This window comes from Gigantopelta aegis, chromosome 3 (genome assembly GCF_016097555.1).
Source record: "Gigantopelta aegis isolate Gae_Host chromosome 3, Gae_host_genome, whole genome shotgun sequence".
Classification (NCBI taxonomy): Eukaryota; Metazoa; Mollusca; class Gastropoda; order Neomphalida; family Peltospiridae; genus Gigantopelta; species Gigantopelta aegis.
This window is the reverse complement of record NC_054701.1, coordinates 81,530,901-81,551,349: the sequence shown is the minus strand read 5'-3', so window position 1 is coordinate 81,551,349 and position 20,449 is coordinate 81,530,901. Positions and strand designations below refer to the sequence as shown.

The 20,449-nt window shown below is 37.3% G+C and overlaps 1 protein-coding gene across 5 annotated transcripts in view; it reads left to right on the top strand.

Annotated features, from left to right (window-relative positions):
• The window catches only part of LOC121369157 (solute carrier family 26 member 6-like), a 151,425-nt gene that overhangs the window by 118,542 nt on the left and 12,434 nt on the right, over nucleotides 1-20,449 (top strand). For all 5 annotated transcript variants that reach the window (XM_041494047.1, XM_041494046.1, XM_041494049.1 and 2 more), the window contains exons 6-15: nucleotides 1,668-1,829; nucleotides 3,273-3,355; nucleotides 3,968-4,115; nucleotides 5,031-5,144; nucleotides 7,137-7,214; nucleotides 8,664-8,759; nucleotides 10,312-10,418; nucleotides 12,907-12,976; nucleotides 16,446-16,631; nucleotides 17,215-17,430. In XM_041494047.1, the coding sequence (XP_041349981.1) occupies nucleotides 1,668-1,829; nucleotides 3,273-3,355; nucleotides 3,968-4,115; nucleotides 5,031-5,144; nucleotides 7,137-7,214; nucleotides 8,664-8,759; nucleotides 10,312-10,418; nucleotides 12,907-12,976; nucleotides 16,446-16,631; nucleotides 17,215-17,430 (1,260 nt within the window). The remainder of the gene's footprint in view (nucleotides 1-1,667; nucleotides 1,830-3,272; nucleotides 3,356-3,967; nucleotides 4,116-5,030; nucleotides 5,145-7,136; nucleotides 7,215-8,663; nucleotides 8,760-10,311; nucleotides 10,419-12,906; nucleotides 12,977-16,445; nucleotides 16,632-17,214; nucleotides 17,431-20,449) is intronic.

Sequence of the window (20,449 nt, the reverse complement as noted above, 5' to 3'; positions counted from 1 at the left end):
GTTATTTAGTTAAATTAAAATAAAATTTGATAATTGTTTTAGAAATACGCACACAAAAAAAAGCCCAGAAAGACTTGCTATAATCTAGCAGCTACAGGTACATGTAATCAATCTCCACTTTTTTCTTTACTGCGAGATTTGCTTCCTACAAGAAAGAGTATCAGAAAATAAGATTTATTGACTGAAGTTAGATGATATCAACCCCTATGACCTCTAATCAGTTGTGTTAGCACAGACTGACATTTTTAAACAGGTTCTCATGCCCTGCTAACTTTCTGCCACATCACCATTTTAATTTATTACATACAGTTCACAGTTTACTACATGCATTTCGCAAAGATAAAAACAACTGATATATGAAGCTTATAAGTGCAATTTTTCTCTGTCTTTTTGATGTGTGCTTTTTCACTCCTGAGGGTTTTTTTAAAAATGAAAGTCTGTAAACATCAATAGTCCCATTGAGTTTTTCCCATTCCAGTCAGTGCTCTATGACTGAGGCGATATAGTCTTCTATCATGTCTGTGCTAAAGTATATGAAAAAGATACCTTGCTGCTATAATCAACCAAATATCCTACAAGGCAGGAACTAACATATAGGACAGTTGTGTGTTTTTCCCCCATTCCAACCAGTGCCCCACAACTGTTATATCAAAGGCCATGGTATATGCTGTTCTGTGTATGACAAAGTACATATAAAAAATCCATTGCTTGTAAAGAAAAACTGTAGCAGGTTTTCTTCTGAGATTATGTATTACAATTACCATTCAGTAGCCAGTTATTAATAAATCAATGTGCTCTAGTGGTGTCATTAAACAAAACAAACAGTCTACGCCAGGAAAGGCGAGTGATGACTCCCGTTCTCCTCCATACTCGCCTGGAAGGTTTTAGGAGAGTGGCAAACTGATCACCTCTCACTAAAATATTTAATACATTTTATTTGACACATCAATAGATTGCTCGCCTAGCACAATTTCAGGAGAGTCATCTTCAGCTCGCCTTCAATTTACTCATGGCGAAGACTGAAACAAACTAAGTTTTTAACTGTAGTTTACAATATGCTTGGGTGTAGTCAAGCATTCATTTCCTTTATGTGGCAAGACATAGCCCAGTGGTAAAGCGCTCGCTTGATGCACGGTCGGTTTAGGATTGATCCCCATCAGTGGTTCCATTGGGCTATTTCTTGTTCTAGCCAGTGCACCACGACTGGTATATCAAAGACTGTGGTATGTGCTATCCTGTTTGTGGGTTGGTTCATATAAAAGATCCCTTGCTAATAATGAGAAAATATAGTATTTCCTCTCTGAGACTACCGGATATATGTCAAAATTATCAAATGTTTGACATCCAATAGCCGATGATTAATAAATCAATGTGCTCTAGTAGGGTCGTTAAACAAGAAAACCTAAGTTTTAACTGTAGTTTACAATATGCTGGGGTGTAGTCTAACATTCATGTCCTTTGTATTGTTAGCGTTTAAAAAGAAAAATGGCTCCATCTGTTACATCCCACCCATAGCTCACATATGATTAAGAAAGACTTAACGTCTTCAGTTTTTTGTAAACCTTTATTGTGGAAAATTTGTAAAAGTAGTAGATGTATATATTTATTTCAGTTATATCATCCTTTCAAATTATGTAAAAGTATTAATGTGTACATATTTATTTCAGTCATATCGTGATTTCTTTACGAACATTCCTTCAACCAACTCTGTGACCTTGATAACTTCAATAGTGTGCATCGTGATAATTGTGGTTATCAAGGAGGGCATTAACAACAACCCCAAGTGTAAGGGCAGACTCAAGATGCCAGTCCCTGTGGAACTCATTGTGGTAGGTATTTTTTAAAAGTACAGTTCTTTCTGCTTCTTAATAATAATAATAATAATAATAATAATCATAAAGTTTTTAATAAGATAATTTTATTTTGAAGATTGTATTGCCTTCCATGTTTGTCTTATGTTTGTGAAGAGTTAACTAATTACTGTTTGTGGCCTCTGTATCATTATCCTTGTCAGTGTCAACAACCTTGTCTTTTTTCAAAAGGGATTTTTTTTTAAATACATTTTATTTTTCCATGAATTGCCACATTAATAACGGTGTTATATATAGAGAATAATATGTGAGTGGCCATTAGATACCATTTATCTCACGAGTTGTTTTAAAAGTAACGAGCGAAAGCGAGTTTGATATATTTTTAAACAATGATTTGTGAGATAAATGGTATCTAAAGGACACACCAGGTTTTAAGCGAATTTTAACATCTTTTTCGACTAAAAGTTATTTACAGCCGTTGCACTCATAGCTGACTTATATGTCATAGACACATGAATGTCAGGTTAACTATACGTCACAGTCTAATCGATTTCCATTGTGTAGTTTTTCATTGGATGCATGGCACTGGTGACCTGATCATCACCTAGGAGCAGCCAGTCGTATGTCTTGAAATTGTTAACCAAAAATAATGCATGATGTTATCACTAACGGGTTTGTAAGAAATCCAAATACTTGCCAGATTCAGCATTGGCATCACTGTCCATGTCAGCATTGGCATCACTGTCCATGTCAGCATTGGCATCATTGTCCATGTTAGTATTGGCATCAGTTTCCATGTCAGCATTGGCTTCACTGTCCATGTCAGCATTGACGTCACTGTCCATGTCAGTATTGACATCATTGTCCATGCCAGTATTGGCATCATTGTCCATGTCAGTATTGGCATTATTGTCCATGTCAGTATTGGCTGTCACTGTCCATGTCAGCATTGGCATCAGTGCCCATGTCAGCATTGGCATCATTGCCCATGTCAGCATTGGCATCATTGCCCATGTCAGCATTGGCATCAGTGCCCATGTCAGCATTGGCATCACTGTCCATGTCAGCATTGGCATCACTGTCCATGTCAGCATTGGCATCACTGTCCATGCCAGCATTGGCATCACTGTCCATGCCAGCATTGGCATCACTGTCCATGCCAGCATTGGCATCACTGTCCATGCCAGCATTGGCATCACTGTCCATGCCAGCATTGGCATCACTGTCCATGCCAGCATTGGCATCACTGTCCATGCCTGCATTGGCATCACTGTCCATGCCTGCATTGGCATCACTGTCCATGTCAGCATTGGCATCACTGTCCATGCCAGCATTGGCATCACTGTCCATGTCAGCATTGGCATCACTGTCCATGTCAGCATTGACATCATTGTCCATGTATCTACTGTAGTGTTTTGTATAATGACTATAAATACTATACATTTTAATTCCTTCTTGCAGGTTGTTGTGGGGACTATTATATCTCACTTTGTGCACTTAAAAGAGAAATACAAAGTCAGTGTTGTTGGCCCTATATCTGTTGGGTATGTTAAAATAATATTTTTATTTTGTACAGTCTGACATGTTTGTAAAAGTCATTCTAGAGATATACTAATGTGGTGGAACATGTTCATTTGGATATGGAACAAAGTTCCTTTTGTATCAATTGCATGGTTATTTTATTTTATAAGATGTTAATATTTTACAATTCCAAGTGAATTTTGCAAACTATATTAAAATATCATGTACCGGTAATATTAAAGGCATACTATCACGGATTTTCAGACCTTATTTCTCCAAAAGTGGATAATAAATGAAAATTACATCAATGTTTAGAAACTTAGTCTGGCTAAATCATGATGGAGTGAAATCCATGTCAATCCTTTTGGCAATATAAATTTTTAAATTATGGACCATTGCCATAATTTAATTATTTTTTACAAAATATCGTTAATAAGTGGAGTATGATGGTTACGTAGATCGTTGAATAAAGTACATTTAGAGACAAATCAAATACACGTTTCACATAATACTTTGTTAGGCCATTTAATTGGTCAGTGGTCTGTGACAATATGCCTTTAACCAAATTTAAAACTCCTAACATACACTATGAAACTATTGAATTATCTTCCTGTTTTGGGGTGGGTTTTTTAAAGGATTCCTCCTCCAAAAATGCAGCAGTTCACTTATCTGAGTGATGTTATTTCTGATGCCTTTGCGATTGGGATTGTTGCCTTTGCCATATCAGTATCCATGGCCAAGATTCTAGCTAAGAAACACGACTACGACATAGACCCAAACCAGGTATTTATTGTGTTATTGGAGATAATGCTTAACCTGTCCCATTTATATATAAATGTATACATTGATTTGTTATTGTAAACTGATGGCAAGTGTTCTGTATTGTGATTGGTTAATTACATTCCCTTTCTGGGATCAAATGAAAATAACACCCGGAAAGCTAATGACATCATTAGAAAGTGACGTCATTAGCAACTGGAACAGGCCAAGTTGACAGTTCAGTGGTCTGCAGTTAGCTTGTAGCCAGGTATTCATTTAGTTCCAAAGAAAAAACAATTCAGTTTACAATGGATATAACCATATGGAGGTTTTAGATTTGTGTGTGTTATTGTCTATTTGATTCCTGCAATTTTTCATTTTTCACCTCAGGCTTACGCCAGAATCAAATAGACAATAACACCTGCAAATCTAAAAACTCCATATGGTTGTCTCCTCATTGGCTATTGGATGTAAAAAAAAAAGAGGTAATTTTGACATACAGTCTTAGAGAGGAAACCCGCTACATTTTTCCATTAGAATATACCATCCCACAGACAGGTTAGAACATATATCTTTGATATACCCGTCATGGTGCACTGGCTGGAACAAGAAATGGCTCAATGGGCCCACTGATGGGGATTGATCCTAGACCCACAGCGCATCAGGCGATCGCTTTACCCCTGGGCTACATCCCGCTCCTTTTGTTGATGAAATGTGTAAATAAATGTACCATTGTTAGATGCCAGATAGCTGTAATTTAAAATGTGCTGAGGTGTCGTTAAGCAAATAATCCTTTCCTTTTATTTTATTTTCTTCAATATCTATGACATCTTCATTTAAAACTTGCAGATTAAATTACATTTGCTAAAAACATAAAATGTCCTTGCTGTGCCAGTGACGTGTGCATTGTACAGAAATTTTCTCTTTCTTTTTTTGCAGGAGCTGTTTGCGTATGGCATTAGTAACGTATTTTGTTCTTTTTTCTCATCATTTACTTCATCAGCATCTTTGTCAAGAAGTTTGGTTCAGGAGGGAGTTGGAGGTAAAACTCAGGTACGTTAGTCCAGGTTTACTACACAGGTGTGCTAATTCTGTATTTATCTGCATCTGTGATATTATCAACTTGCACTAATAATCCAGTTTTATGATTATGTATATTTCTATGTTTTGTAATACATGTATGTATAGTTTTTAACTACACTAATATCTTGGAGATTAACAAATATATTAGACATTTGTTTCTTTTACAGGCACTGCACTTTGTCATAAGTAATATTGTCAAAACCCTGTCATTTTATTAGTCACCTACCAGTCAAACTGGAGGGGACTACAGGTTTCGTTGCTGTCTGTCTGTCTGTCCGTCTCTCCACCTGTCTGTCCCACATACAATTTTACAGACTTTGTTTTTGCAATGCCTCAAAATATTGAGTTTACATTTTGTGTATGACTTTATTATGTACTGTCACAGATCAAGTTTGACTTTCATGACTATTTACCCATTGTTCACAGTTATGGCGCTTGAACTTAGGAGATACAAACATTTGTTGGACATATTTTGCTTTAGTAGTAATCTCAGAATGCTTGTTGTTTTTGAGATTTGATTTGCATTTGATTTTTTACTGATGAAAAGAAATAGTAACACTAAATATTGACGGCAACCAAAACCCTCATCCCCACCTCTGCAACCAAAACCCTCATCCCCCACCTCTGCAACCAAAACCCTCATCCCCACCTCTGCAACCAAAACCCTTATCCCCACCTCTGCAACCAAAACGCTCATCTCCACCTCTTCAACCAAAACCCTCATCCCCCACCTCTGCAACCAAAACCCTCATCCCCACCTCTGCAACCAAAACCCTCATACTCTCTCTGCAATCAAAACCCTCATCCCCACCTCTGCAACCAAAACCCTCATCCCCATCTGCAACCAAAACCCTCGTCCCCACCTCTGCAACCAAAACCCTCGTCCCCACCTCTGCAACCAAAACCCTCGTCCCCATCTCTGCAATCAAAACTCCCATCCCCACCTCTGCAATCAAAACCTTCATCCCTCCTGTGCAAAACCTTCATCCTCCTGTGCAACCAAATCCCTCATCCTCCCTCTGCAACCAAAATCCTCATCCCCACCTCTGCAGCCAAAACCCTCATCCCCCTTCTGCAACCAAAACCCTCATCCCCCTTCTGCAATCAAAACCCTCATCCCCCTTCTGCAACCAAAACCCTCATCCCCCTTCTGCAATCAAAACCCTCATTCCCCCTCTGCATCCAAAACCCTCATTCCCCCTCTGCATGCAAAACCCTCATTCCCCCTCTGCAACCAAAACCCTCATCCCCACCTCTGCAACCAAAACCCTCACCCCCCTCTGCAACCAAAACCCTCACCCCCCTCTGCAACCAAAACCCTCATCCCCCTTCTGCAATCAAAACCCTCATCCCCTCTTCTGCAATCAAAACCCTCATTACTCCCCTCTGCAATCAAAACCCTCATCCCCATCTGCAATCAAAACCCACATCCCCCTTCTGCAATCAAAACCCTAATTTCCCCTGCAACCAAAACCCTTATTCCCTCTCTGCAACCAAAACTTTCATCCCCACCTCTGCAGCCAAAACCCTCATCCCCCTTCTGCAATCAAAACCCTCATCCCCCTTCTGCAGCCAAAACCCTCATTACCCCTGCAACCAAAACCCTCAACCCCCTTCTGCAATCAAAACCCTCATCCCCCTTCTGCAATCAAAACCCTCATCCCCCTTCTGCAACCAAAACCCTTATTCCCTCTCTGCAACCAAAACCCTTATTCCCTCTCTGCAGCCAAAACCCGTATTCCCTCTCTGCAACCAGAACCCTTATTCCCTCTCTGCAACCAAAACCCTTATTCCCTCTGCAACCAACACCCTCATCCTAAAAACCCTCATAATTACTCTAGTATTGATTTAAACTCGTTCTCAAATATCATGTGTTGCCTTATTTATTTCCATGAGTATAGTTTGACAGTCATTTTATCAATGGTAGATTCTGTTATGCTAATAATAATGTTTTCTTTGTAGGTTGCTGGTCTGGTCTCAAGTTGTCTACTTCTAGTGGTGTTGCTAGTTATAGGACCTTATTTTGAAGCTCTTCCAAATGTAAGATGGTTATTAATTTTTAAAAAATAATTATTCACAAAACAACTATATTTACAAATATCCAAAACATTCTCAGGGACATGTTGCAGACATCATATCTTTTGTGTGTAAAAATAATTTACTTTAGAAATCCTTCCAACACGAAAGTGTTTTTTCTCGTTCCAACCAAAGCACCACAACTGTTTAAAGGTTATGGAATGTGCTTTCCTATCTGTGGGAAAGTGTATATAAAAGATCCCTTGTTGCATTGATAAAATGTAGCGGGTTTCTTCTGATGTGTCGGAATTACCAAATGTTTGACATCCAATAGCCGATGATTAAATACTGTAATCAATGTGTTCTAGTGGTGTCATTTAACAAAACAAATTTCCAAATCAAAGTTTATGTATACAGAACAACAAAAGAAATCTTTTTTATTATTTGTTTTTCTTCGTGACAATTAATTTGCTAAATAAACTGTCAAAATAGGCCTAGAATTGACATTGATAAGTTTTTGTTTTTCTTCATGACAATTAATTTGGTAAATAAACTGTCAAAATAGGCCTAGAATTGACATTGATAAGTTTTTGTTTTTCTTCATGACAATTAATTTGGTAAATAAACTGTCAAAATAGGCCTAGAATTGACATTGATAAGTTTCGTAGACACATAAACTAATGGGATTCAAGCTGGACAATTTTAAATGTACATGTATTAAAGAAAACTAAATATATATTTGCATCATTTTTTCAGTATAGTTCTTGAAATGTTAAACGTATGCTTGTTTAGAGGTTTTTAAAGGCAGATCTTTGTGGAGGTTTTAGTTCTTTTTTCCTTACAGGTAATGCTGAGTTTTCTTGCCAGATTTGATATAACCATGTTTTATTGTCTGATGGGATGGGTCATTTGCTTACAAGCCAATAAGACCTGTGTATCCGAGTATAAAGTTTTAAAAGATTTGGATAAAATGTGTGATGTCAAACTAATCTGTGCTAATCATGATGACGTCAAACTAATCTGTGCTAATCGTGATGACGTCAAACTAATCTGTGCTAATCGTGATGACGTCAAACTAATCTGTGCTAATCGTGATGACATCAAACTAATCTGTGCTAATCGTGATGACGTCAAACTAATCTGTGCTAATCGTGATGACGTCAAACTAATCTGTGCTAATCGTGATGACGTCAAACTAATCTGTGCTAATCGTGATGACGTCAAACTAATTTGTGCTAATCGTGATGACTCAATATTACCGATGGCGGTGACTTTAGTACTGTGATTTACTAAAAATTGAATTAAAATGTTATTTTAGAAGTGTTATAGGATAAATAGAATTTGCTACTCGTGCTACTCGGCAGAGCCTCCACAAATACCGATTAACATAGACTCAGTTGATATTTTCCATATTAAAAAACACTTGTGATAATCCTCTATATATGTGTTATGTTTCTTGTGTTTGTCTTTCAGAGTGTTCTGGCTGCCATTATTATTGTAGCGTTGAAGGGAATGTTCAAGCAGTTCACTGAACTCAAGAGGCTGTGGCGGATATCCATCATAGATTTTGTGAGTACAGCACAGCTTCTCTCTCTTAGTTAAACGTTACTTGAACTTAAGAGGCTGTGGGGGATATCCATCATAGATTTCGTGAGTACAGCACAGCTTCTCTCTCTTAGTTAAACGTTACTTGAACTCAAGAGGCTGTGGAGGATATCCATCATAGATTTCGTGAGTACAGCACAGCTTCTCTCTCTTAGTTAAACGTTACTTGAACTCAAGAGGCTGTGGGGGATATCCATCATAGATTTCATGAGTACAGCACAGCTTCTCTCTCTTAGTTAAACGTTACTTGAACTCAAGAGGCTGTGGCGGATATCCACCATAGATTTTGTGAGTACAGCACAGCTTCTCTCTCTTAGTTAAACGTTACTTGAACTCAAGAGGCTGTGGGGGATATCCATCATAGATTTTGTGAGTACAGCACAACTTCTCTCTCTTAGTTAAACGTTACTTGAACTCAAGAGGCTTTGGCGGATATCCACCATAGATTTTGTGAGTACAGCACAGCTTCTCTCTCTTAGTTAAATGTTACTTGAACTCAAGAAGCTGTGGGGGATATCCACCATAGATTTAGTAAGTACAGCACAGCTTCTCTCTCTTAGTTAAACGTTACTTGAACTCAAGAGGCTGTGGGGGATATCCATCATAGATTTCGTGAGTACAGCACAGCTTCTCTCTCTTAGTTAAATGTTACTTGAACTCAAGAGGCTGTGGCGGATATCCATCATAGATTTCGTGAGTACAGCACAGCTTCTCTCTCTTAGTTAAACGTTACTTGAACTCAAGAGGCTGTGGGGGATATCCACCATAGATTTTGTGAGTACAGCACAGCTTCTCTCTCTTAGTTAAATGTTACTTGAACTCAAGAGGCTGTGGGGGATATCCATCATAGATGTTGTGAGTACAGCACAGCTTCTCTCTCTTAGTTAAACGTTACTTGAACTCAAGAGGCTGTGGGGGATATCCACCATAGATTTTGTGAGTACAGCACAGCTTCTCTCTCTTAGTTAAACGTTACTTGAACTCAAGAGGCTGTGGGGGATATCCATCATAGATTTTGTGAGTACAGCACAGCTTCTCTCTCTTAGTTAAAAGTTACTTGAACTCAAGAGGCTGTGGTGGATATCCTTCATAGATTTTGTGAGTACAGCACAGCTTCTCTCTCTTAGTTAAACGTTACTTGTTTTTCTTACAACATTGTAATATTATACAAGAGGTCTGAGGTTCAGTTACACTGTCCCATTCAGTGGCCAACAATGGGTATATATGTGGTATGTACTGTCCTGTCTGGGAATGTGCATATCATAGATCGCTATATGGTGGTTGTAGATTACCACTATCAACAAAATGTTAAAATAATCATATACCGAATAGCTGTACTTAAAAATGTGCTGAGGTGTCATTAAACAAATATTTCTTTCCTTTCCCTAAACATCCTAATGTTGTATAAACTTCCATTGTGTCAAGGGAATGCATTTTTCGCAGAATAAATTGTGGTGTTGCTGTTGCTGTTGCTGTTTTCCTTTGTTTTTGTTAACGTTTGTTTTCTTTGATGCAGGCAATCTGGTTGGTGACGTTTGTGGCTACGTTCATGCTGGATGTGGATTTGGGTCTTCTCGTGGGTGTGATCTTTGCCCTGTTAACTGTGATATACCAATCTCAGAGGTATGTGGATTTGGGTCTTCTCGTGTGTGTGATCTTCGCCCTGTTAACTGTGATATACCAATCTCAGAGGTATGTGGATTTGGGTCTTCTCGTGTGTGTGATCTTCGCCCTGTTAACTGTGATATACCAATCTCAGAGGTATGTGGATTTGGGTCTTCTCGTGGGTGTGATCTTCGCCCTATTAACTGTGATATACCAATCTCAGAGGTATGTGGATTTGGGTCTTCTCGTGGGTGTGATCTTCGCCCTATTAACTGTGATATATCAATCTCAGAGGTATGTGGATTTGGGTCTTCTCGTGGGTGTGAGCTTTGCCCTGTTAACTGTGATATACCAATCTCAGAGGTATGTGGATTTGGGTCTTCTCGTGTGTGTGATCTTCGCCCTGTTAACTGTGATATACCAATCTCAGAGGTATGTGGATTTGGGTCTTCTTGTGGGTGTGAGCTTTGCCCTGTTAACTGTGATATACCAATCTCAGAGGTACATGGATTTGGGTCTTCTCGTGTGTGTGATCTTTGCCCTGTTAACTGTGATATACCAATCTCAGAGGTATGTGGCTTTGGGTCTTCTCGTGGATGTGATCTTCGCCCTATTAACTGTGATATACCAGTCAGAGGTATGTGGATTTGGGTCTTCTTGTGGGTGTGATCTTCGCCCTGTTAACTGTGATATACCAGTCAGAGGTATGTGGATTTGGGTCTTCTTGTGAGTGTGATCTTCGCCCTGTTAACTGTGATATACCAGTCAGAGGTATGTGGATTTGGGTCTTCTTGTGGGTGTGATCTTCGCCCTGTTAACTGTGATATACCAATCTCAGAGGTATGTGGATTTGGGTCTTCTTGTGGGTGTGATCTTCACCCTGTTAACTGTGATATACCAATCTCAGAGGTACGTGGATTTGGGTCTTCTTGTGGGTGTGATCTTCGCCCTGTTAACTGTGATATACCAATCTCAGAGGTATGTGGATTTGGGTCTTCTCGTGGGTGTGATCTTCACCCTGTTAACTGTGATATACCAGTCAGAGGTACGTGGATTTGGGTCTTCTCGTGGGTGTGATCTTCACCCTGTTAACTGTGATATACCAGTCAGAGGTACGTGGATTTGGGTCTTCTCGTGGGTGTGATCTTCACCCTGTTAACTGTGATATACCAGTCAGAGGTACGTGGATTTGGGTCTTCTCGTGGGTGTGATCTTCACCCTGTTAACTGTGATATACCAGTCAGAGGTATGTGGATTTGGGTCTTCTCGTGGGTGTGATCTTCACCCTGTTAACTGTGATATACCAGTCAGAGGTACGTGGATTTGGGTCTTCTCGTGGGTGTGATCTTCACCCTGTTAACTGTGATATACCAGTCAGAGGTACGTGGATTTGGGTCTTCTCGTGGGTGTGATCTTCACCCTGTTAACTGTGATATACAAGTCAGAGGTATGTGGATTTGGGTCTTCTCGTGTGTGTGATCTTCACCCTGTTAACTGTGATATACCAGTCAGAGGTATGTGGATTTGGGTCTTCTCGTGGGTGTGATCTTCACCCTGTTAACTGTGATATACCAGTCAGAGGTATGTGGATTTGGGTCTTCTCGTGGGTGTGATCTTCACCCTGTTAACTGTGATATACCAGTCAGAGGTACCTGCATCTTATAAAAAAAAAATCTTTCTTATTTAAGTGAGGGCAGGACGTAGGCCAGTGATAAAGTTCTCACCTGATGCACGGTTGCTTTAGGATCGATTCCAGTCGGTGAGCCCATTGGCTATTTCTTGCTGAAGCCAGTGCACCACAACTGGTATACCAAAGGCTATGGTTTTGTACTATCCTTTCTGTGGGATGGTGCATATAAAAGATCCCTTGCTAGAAATAGAAAAATGTAGCAGGTTTCCTCTCTAAGACTATATGTCAAAAATTGTTTGACATCCCAGATGAAACTATTTTTTTTACAACCAATTAACTAGACGAGGTTGATATTTTACATATTAAAAAAGCATGTGTACCAAATTCTATTTATCCTATAATACTTCTAAAATAACATTTTAATTTGATATTTAGTAATTCAAAGTTCTAAAGTCGCCTCACCAGTAATATGACGCCATATATATATATATATATATAGTTTGATGTGACAAACTTCAACTAAATCTCATCAAAACATTATGCTCAGGTATACAAGTCTTGTTGGCTGTAAACAAATGACCCATTGACAGCAGATCATTATTAATCGAGTTAATAATGGTAAATATCAAATGGGTTTATGACATGGATATTATGTGTAAGTTGTAGAATAAATATGTTTATCACTGAGTAAGTTTATGGTAGGTGAGACATTTTTTCTTGCAGAATTCTTGTTATAATTATTTGGTATTTTACCTTGTTAGTATCTAGTCTTAAAGTTGCCACAAAATGATGATCCGATTATCAAGGGCAGTCTTTTACCATTGGAAATGTAATTAAATTTAGTGAAATATTTAAATCCACTTTTTCCACCCACAGACCATATGCGTGTGTGATGGGACAAGTGCCTGGAACCGATTTGTACAGAGATGTCACAGTGTATACAGCTGTATGTATTACCATGTTTTTCTTTTCTTTTCTTTGTTACATGACAACAACAACAAAAAATGCATATAAACTACTAGTTATGAAAAATTTATATTCATGCATTATCTTGACTATTGTAATTAAAGGCATATTGTCACAGACCACTGACCTATTTAATGGCCTAATAAGGTATTACCTGAACAAAAATCATTTGATTTGTCCCTAAATTTATGTTATTCAACCATCTTCATGACCACCATACTCCATTTATTAATGATATTTTGTAAAAAATAAATGAATTATGGCAATGGTCCATAATTCAAAAACTAAAATTGCCGAGAGGGTTGACTTGGATTTCACTCCAGCATGGTTCAGTTAAGGTGATGCGATAGTTAAATTTGGTTTCTAACAATTAATGTAATTTTTTATTTATTATCCATTTTTAGAGAAATAAGGTCCTCAAATACGTGACAGTATGCCTTTAATACCCCCATGCCTTCAATTTTCAAGCATTATAGTTAAAAGAGGTGGGATCTAGCTCAGTCGGTTTAGCACTTGCTTGAAGTGATTTCATCGCAGGATCGAACTACCTCAGAGGATCCATTCAACTGATTGGTGTTTTTCTTGTTCCAACCAGTGCACCACAACTGGTCAAAGCTCGTGATATGTGCTTTCCTGTCTGTGAGAAAGTATATATTAAAGATCTCTTGCTGCTAATGGGAAAATGTAGCGGGTTTCCTCTGATGACTGAGTCAGATTGACCAAATGTTTGACATCGAATAGCCGATGATTAATTTATCAATGTGCTCAAGTGGTGTCATTAAACAAAACAAACTTTTTAACTTTTATTACATGAAAAACAAATATATACTAACTACTAGTTATAAAAAAATTGACATTTATACATTATCTTGATTATGGTATTTTCAAGCAGTGTGGTTAAAAATACCAAACATTGCATGACTACCGTATATTGCCGTGTATTAGCCTTCTTTTGAAGTCTAGAAATACTTTCCAAAAGAAGAGAGTCGGCTTATACACGAAGGCAACAAATTGGTTCATAAAATTCCGATCGAAAACACTCCCAACCCCGACTAACAAATTTTGATCAGACCCTTACAGCCTTTCACAGCTTATGTAACAATAATTTGTGCACAATATAAATAATACACCCCATCATGCAATATTATGTAGTTTTTTGTACTTGAATGCATTAATAGTTCATCGCAATTTCAATGGTAATAACGTGTTCCGCCATCTTTGTTTGACACCTCTGTTTATATCATTTTGTAAGCTCTTATTTGATTGGATTACACAATTTTGTATAAACAACAGCCATGGACCATAGAATCGTTTTTCTGTGTGGAGGGGAAAACGGGGATTAAACATGCCTTAATGAGTTTAATATTTGCTGTCCAGTGAATAATTTAATTACTTATGTACAATGATATGTTGTTACAGCTTGAATTGTTTATTTTCCTGTTCTGATTTATCGGTGCTAAATTATTTTTGCACGGCATGGAAGACGTTAGCATTGAGATGACGATTACCGTGTCTGTAATAATTAAAGGGGAAAAAATACAATGAAAAAGAAAGGCACAAGTCTATTTGTTGACAGTATTATTGAAACCAATACAATGTACAATTGGACAAAAGATTATTTCGGCTTATACACGAGCCCAATGATTTTGTACTTGATATTTAGGGTCAAACTAAGAGGTCGGCTTATACAAGGAGTCGGCTAATACACGGCAATATACAGTAGTTTCTCCTTGAATTGAAAATTGCAGTTTACAATATTTTAGAATCATTTTTAATTTTCATTGAAAGATGAAACACGACCAAAAATCATGTGAGGGATTACATTTGTAATAATGGCAAACTGCTGACTGATCTATTAAAGGTATGTGCAGTCCTGTCTCTGGGAAAATGAATACAAGAGAACTGTTATTCAGTAGGATTAACCAATTTGGTGTCTAAAGTTTGTTTCTAGAGTACATTGATTTATTAATCATTGGCTATTGAATGTCAAACATGTGGTAATTCTGACATACAGTCATAGAGGAAACCTGCTAAACCTTTCCATTAGCACCAAGGGACCTTTTACATACACTTTCCCACAGACAGGATAGCACATACCATGGCCTTTGATATACCAGTCGTAGTGCACTGTTTGGGACAGAAACAAACCAATGAGAGAATGAGTCCACTGAGGGGGTTCGATTCTTCTGCCCAATTACTTCAGATGAGCACTTTACCAACTGAGCTTGATCCCCTTGCCCCCCCCCCCCCCCCCCCCCCCCCCCAATTTTGTGGCAGTGGGTTTTCTCTTAATTGATCAGGTTTCACAATAATCATCTACTCAACAAAATTATGTAAGGGCCAGTAGATATTTTGAGCATTTTTCTTCATATAACGTACAAAATACATTTGTTAAAAAATTACAAAGTGTACAAAGTTTGTGTGCATCACTGATCAACATTTACTGAAAGAATGTTTAAAAATCAGTGATCAAAACTGACTCAGACAGGGCTTGACCGTACCAGTATCCCGGGCTGTTTTGGCCACTGATTTCTCACTTGGGCTACCAATTGTCTAAATATGTAGTCCTTCGGACTATTATGATTTTTTTTTTTTATACAGCCAGTTACTTCACAATCAACAAGATGCTTAAACACATAAAACCCCCACCTAAAACAACATGCTTAAATAGAAATAAATGATTTTGCTTTTTTTCTCTCCTTTTTTTTTTCATTTATTAAAATTATGGGCTACCAAATTTACTGAGGGCTACCAGGTTTCATAACCTGGTAGCCCGGTCGGCTACCACTGAAAAAGGTTACGGTCAAGGGCTGCTTACATAATATAACACTAACAAAAAGTGACCAAAATATCTACTAGCCCTTAATTAATTTTGTTGAGTATGTGTTAAACATCAAATACTTATAGTTCAAAATGTGCTGAATTGTTAAACAAATTACTTTTGTTTGCTAATATCCATCACTTGAACTATGTATTGGGGTATCATTGATAATATATTATTTTCCTTTTGATAACTGCTGTTTTGTGTTTAGTATATTGGCGGAAAGAAATGAAGGAACAGATAAGTATTAACAGCAGCCAAAACCCTTAACCACAGCATCAGTGTTACTGGCAGCCAATCCCACAGTACTGACATTCAATCCCGCATTACCAAACCCTGAAATTGCCCATCGCAATCGGCAATGCCGTGGAGATTGCCGTTGAGGTTTTAGTTCTCTGTGGCATTTTTCGCCTTGGACTATTCAGGGTTATTTTTTTAATGGCATGTTTTTTGCCATGAACATTTTCTTAATTGCATGGGTTGCATTACATTTCAGTATATTATACAGGCATAACTACTCAGGTGGTGAATTATATTTGGTCTCAGATACCATGCATTCCTTTATTTATTTATTTTTCATCGGTATATTTTAAAATATGTTAACGTGAGGTGCTGTTTTTATTTTCAGGCCCAACAAATCCAAGGAATAAAGATTTTCAGATACGACTCAGCTTTGTTTTTTGCTAATTCGGAACACTTTAAAAATGCCATCTATAAGCTGACGGTAAATCCTAAAATACTGAAGAAGAAGATAAAGAAGAGGGAAAAACGTCTAAAGATGGACAAACAGATGAAAGTGGATGAACGAAAAGTGGTATGGAGGAGTTCAATTCTGGTGGTGACAATGGCAGAAATGTTTAGGATAATATCAAGTTTTATGTTTATCTCCGTTTCTCAGAAATTAGTCCTAAATAAATGAAACTGTTTATAGTTAAAATTATGGAAGTGAGTATCGGTGTATGTTAAAACTTTAATAAAAATAATTTTGGATTTAGTTCTTGTGTTTTAACTGCATTCCTCAGAAACAGCAAGTCCTAGATCAATAAACTTTGATTTATAGTTGCACTTGTGAATGTTTATCTTAGTGCATGTTTAAATTAAATAAAATTAAATTAATTAAATTTAAAAAACATTTTTGAGAACAAGATTAATCACGAGTTTTACACCACAATTTTATTTATTTATTTTATTATTATTTTTTTAATTAATATTATTTTTAAAATTGTTCATTTATTATTATTTCTTTTTTTATTATTTATTTCTTTTATTTATTTATTTATATTAGTTTATTATTATTATTATTTTATTTTAAATTTTTTAAATTTTATTTTTTATTATATTTTTAATTTGTCATTAAAGCAATGTATCTGAAAACCTTGGCCCTTGTGTTATTTCAGAATGGCAACAACAAAAACACTGATTTGCAACTGACCATGGATGACGCTGTAGTAGATGACACTGTAGTAGATGACTTGACGTCGGCTACAGAAGCTGTTGCCAGTGACTCCATGGTGTCGACTATTAATGTGGATGATGGTGAAATCCACTCCATCATCATCGACTGCTCAACAATAAGTTACGTCGACTCTGTCGGAGTTAAAACTCTGGGACAGGTAAGAAAGAAAGTGGAAGGGAGTATTGGTTTAATAACACCTCAGAATATTTTAAACTATGGTGTGAGAGAGAGAGAGAGAGAGAGAGAGAGAGAGAGAGAGAGAGAGAGAGAGAGAGAGAGAGAGAGAGAGAGAGAGAGAGAGAGAGAGAGAGAGAGAGAGACAGACAGACAGACAGACAGACAGAGACACACAGACACACAGACAGACAGAGAGACAGACAGAGTAAACATTGAGAGGGCAGCAGAGAGAGAGGTTGGCAGAGAGGGGGTGGCAGAGGCAGAAAGAGAGAGGGGATGGCAGAGAGAGACAGACAGAGAGAGAGAGAGGCTGGCGGAGAGAAAGAGAGTTGGTGGCACAGAGAGAGGGTGGCAGAGAGAGAGAGACAGACAGACAGACACACAGACACACATACAGACAGACACACATACAGACAGACACACACACACACACACACACACAGACAGACAGACACACACACAGACAGACAGAGTAAACATTGAGAGGGCAGCAGAGAGAGAGGATGGCGGAGAGAGGGGGTGGCAGAGGCAGAAAGAGAGGGGGGATGGCAGAGAGAGACAGACAGAGAGAGAGAGAGGCTGGCGGAGAGAGAGAGTTGGTGGCACAGAGAGAGAGTTTGTGGCACAGAGAGAGGGTGGCAGAGAGAGGGAGAGAGGATGGCAGAGAGAGAGAGGGGGTGACAGAGAGAGGGGATGGCAGACAGAGGATGGCAGAAGTTTGACTCTATTTTAGACATCAAAAGACTGTAGTTTTAAAAACAACAACATTATCATCAAAATGTCTGCAAGTAGCCTAAACTGTATTTGTTCTGCCAATGATTTTGTAAAATATATATATATATATATATATATATATATATATATTAGTGAATAAAATGAAATTTCACATAATACAAACACTAGGACTAGCACACATTTTTTAACATACAGCCACTGATATTTTATGCAGGAAAAATGTATTTAATATACAATTTTATTCATTAAAATGTCTCTGTTGGTCGTCAACATCTTAACAATGGCAACACACTCAGGACTGTCCCTTTAATTATATAAAGATATTAAAAGGACTGTCCCTTTATGTAAAGATATTTAAAGACTGTCCCTTTTATTATGTAAAGATATTAAAAGGGCTTCCTTTTAATTATGTAAAAATATTAAAAAGACTGTCCCTTTAATTATGCAAAGATATTAAAAAGACTGTCCCTTTAATTATGTAAAGATATTAAAAGGACTGTCCCTTTAATTATGTAAAAATATTAAAAAGACTGTCCCTTTAATTATGCAAAGATATTAAAAAGACTCCCTTTATATATGTAAAGATATTAAAAAGACTGTCCCTTTAATTATGTAAAGATATTAAAAAGACTGCACCTTTAATTATATAAAGATATTAAAAGGACTGTTCCTTTAATTATGTAAAGATATTAAAAGGACTGTCTCTTTAATTATGTAAAGATATTAACCTTTAAACTACTGGGTTCATTTTTAACAAAAACCACGTTGAATGGGTACAAGTTTATAATTTTTACCAACATATATTCACTTAAATGTTTCATAAATACATGAAATAAAGTTCATATATGAATTGGTAAGTATTCTTTTTGTAGGTTTTTATTGTAATTTTTATGATTTTTAGATCAGTTAATGGTAAAAAATCGAATAAGTTGTGTTTACTTATGAGCATTTGTCCAGTATTTATGTCCATTATTCCCGATAACAGTGATTTTCTGACCAGATTCATATTGCCATGGGCGTCAATCGGTGGGGGACAGGGGGGACACGTCCCCCTCACTTTTCAGCTTGGGGGGGACAGCATAGGAAATGTCCCCCCCCCACTTTTTTCAGACGAAACAAATATTTTCTAGTATATATAGCGTAACTGATCACCATTTGGCATTTCGCCTTGGAGTGCCGGCTCTTATGTTCCTACACTAGACTGGTAGTAAATATACTAATTATTTTACAATCTATTTGTAGTAGTTTTTATTTTAAACCTTGAAAATAGTTGAAGATATCCCCAAATAAATTACAAATATTCATTGTGCCCACTATATAATAAAATTATTAAAATAACTATTTACCGAAATACTTTATTTCCTGATATTTCCTGCCATGCGCAGAGCACCGCAGACCACAGGAAACTACAAGAGAGTAGACTGAGCCAGCTTACTGTATACGAGTATGAATGAACATGTCGAGCTCAGATTAAACATCAAACACCACACTGTCTGACTTAGAACACTTCTCACACCAATCGTAATTGGCTTTAAATAAACGTCTTGTCATCAGTTGTCTCGCCAATAGGATACCACCTTATCCACTTGCAATTGAGTTTCACGTTATGCTCCGGCGATTTTAAGCAACTCGAAGCCGATGTTAAACTTTTAATTAACAACAATAACAAAATTTTCGCAAACCAGATTTGCTAAAACATGAAAATAAAAACACGCCCATTTCAAATTTACCAAACCTCGAAAATGAAAAACCTCGAAATGTTTCTGGTTATACGGTATCTAAATATGCGTTATTGGTTAAGTAAAAATAACTATTAAAACTTAATGGTTCTTTCTTTTATACTGAAATTGACTAATTGGTTTCGAACTTCATATAAATAACAGGTATTGCTGATTTACTCTTAGCATTATGTCACTAAGTGTATATGCTATTTTGAATAATAATATATATGTTCTCTCTCTCTCTCTCTCTCTCTCTCTCTCTCTCTCTCTCGCTCTCTCTCTCTCTCTCTCTCTCTCTCTCTCTCTCTCTCTCTCTCTCTCTCTCCTTTCATCATCAATAGAAATATCAATCTATAAACTTAGGTAGTGATGTGTAATTTGAAATAATTATACCCAAGTGTTGGGGCAGAAAGTCTATAAAAATGTAACACCAGAAATGTTCAGTACTGGCGTCTACTTTTTTATAATTTGAAAAACCCAATAAAAGACATTTGAAATTAATAATAAAATAAAACACGTAAAGGAAAGACGGAACGAAAGTTA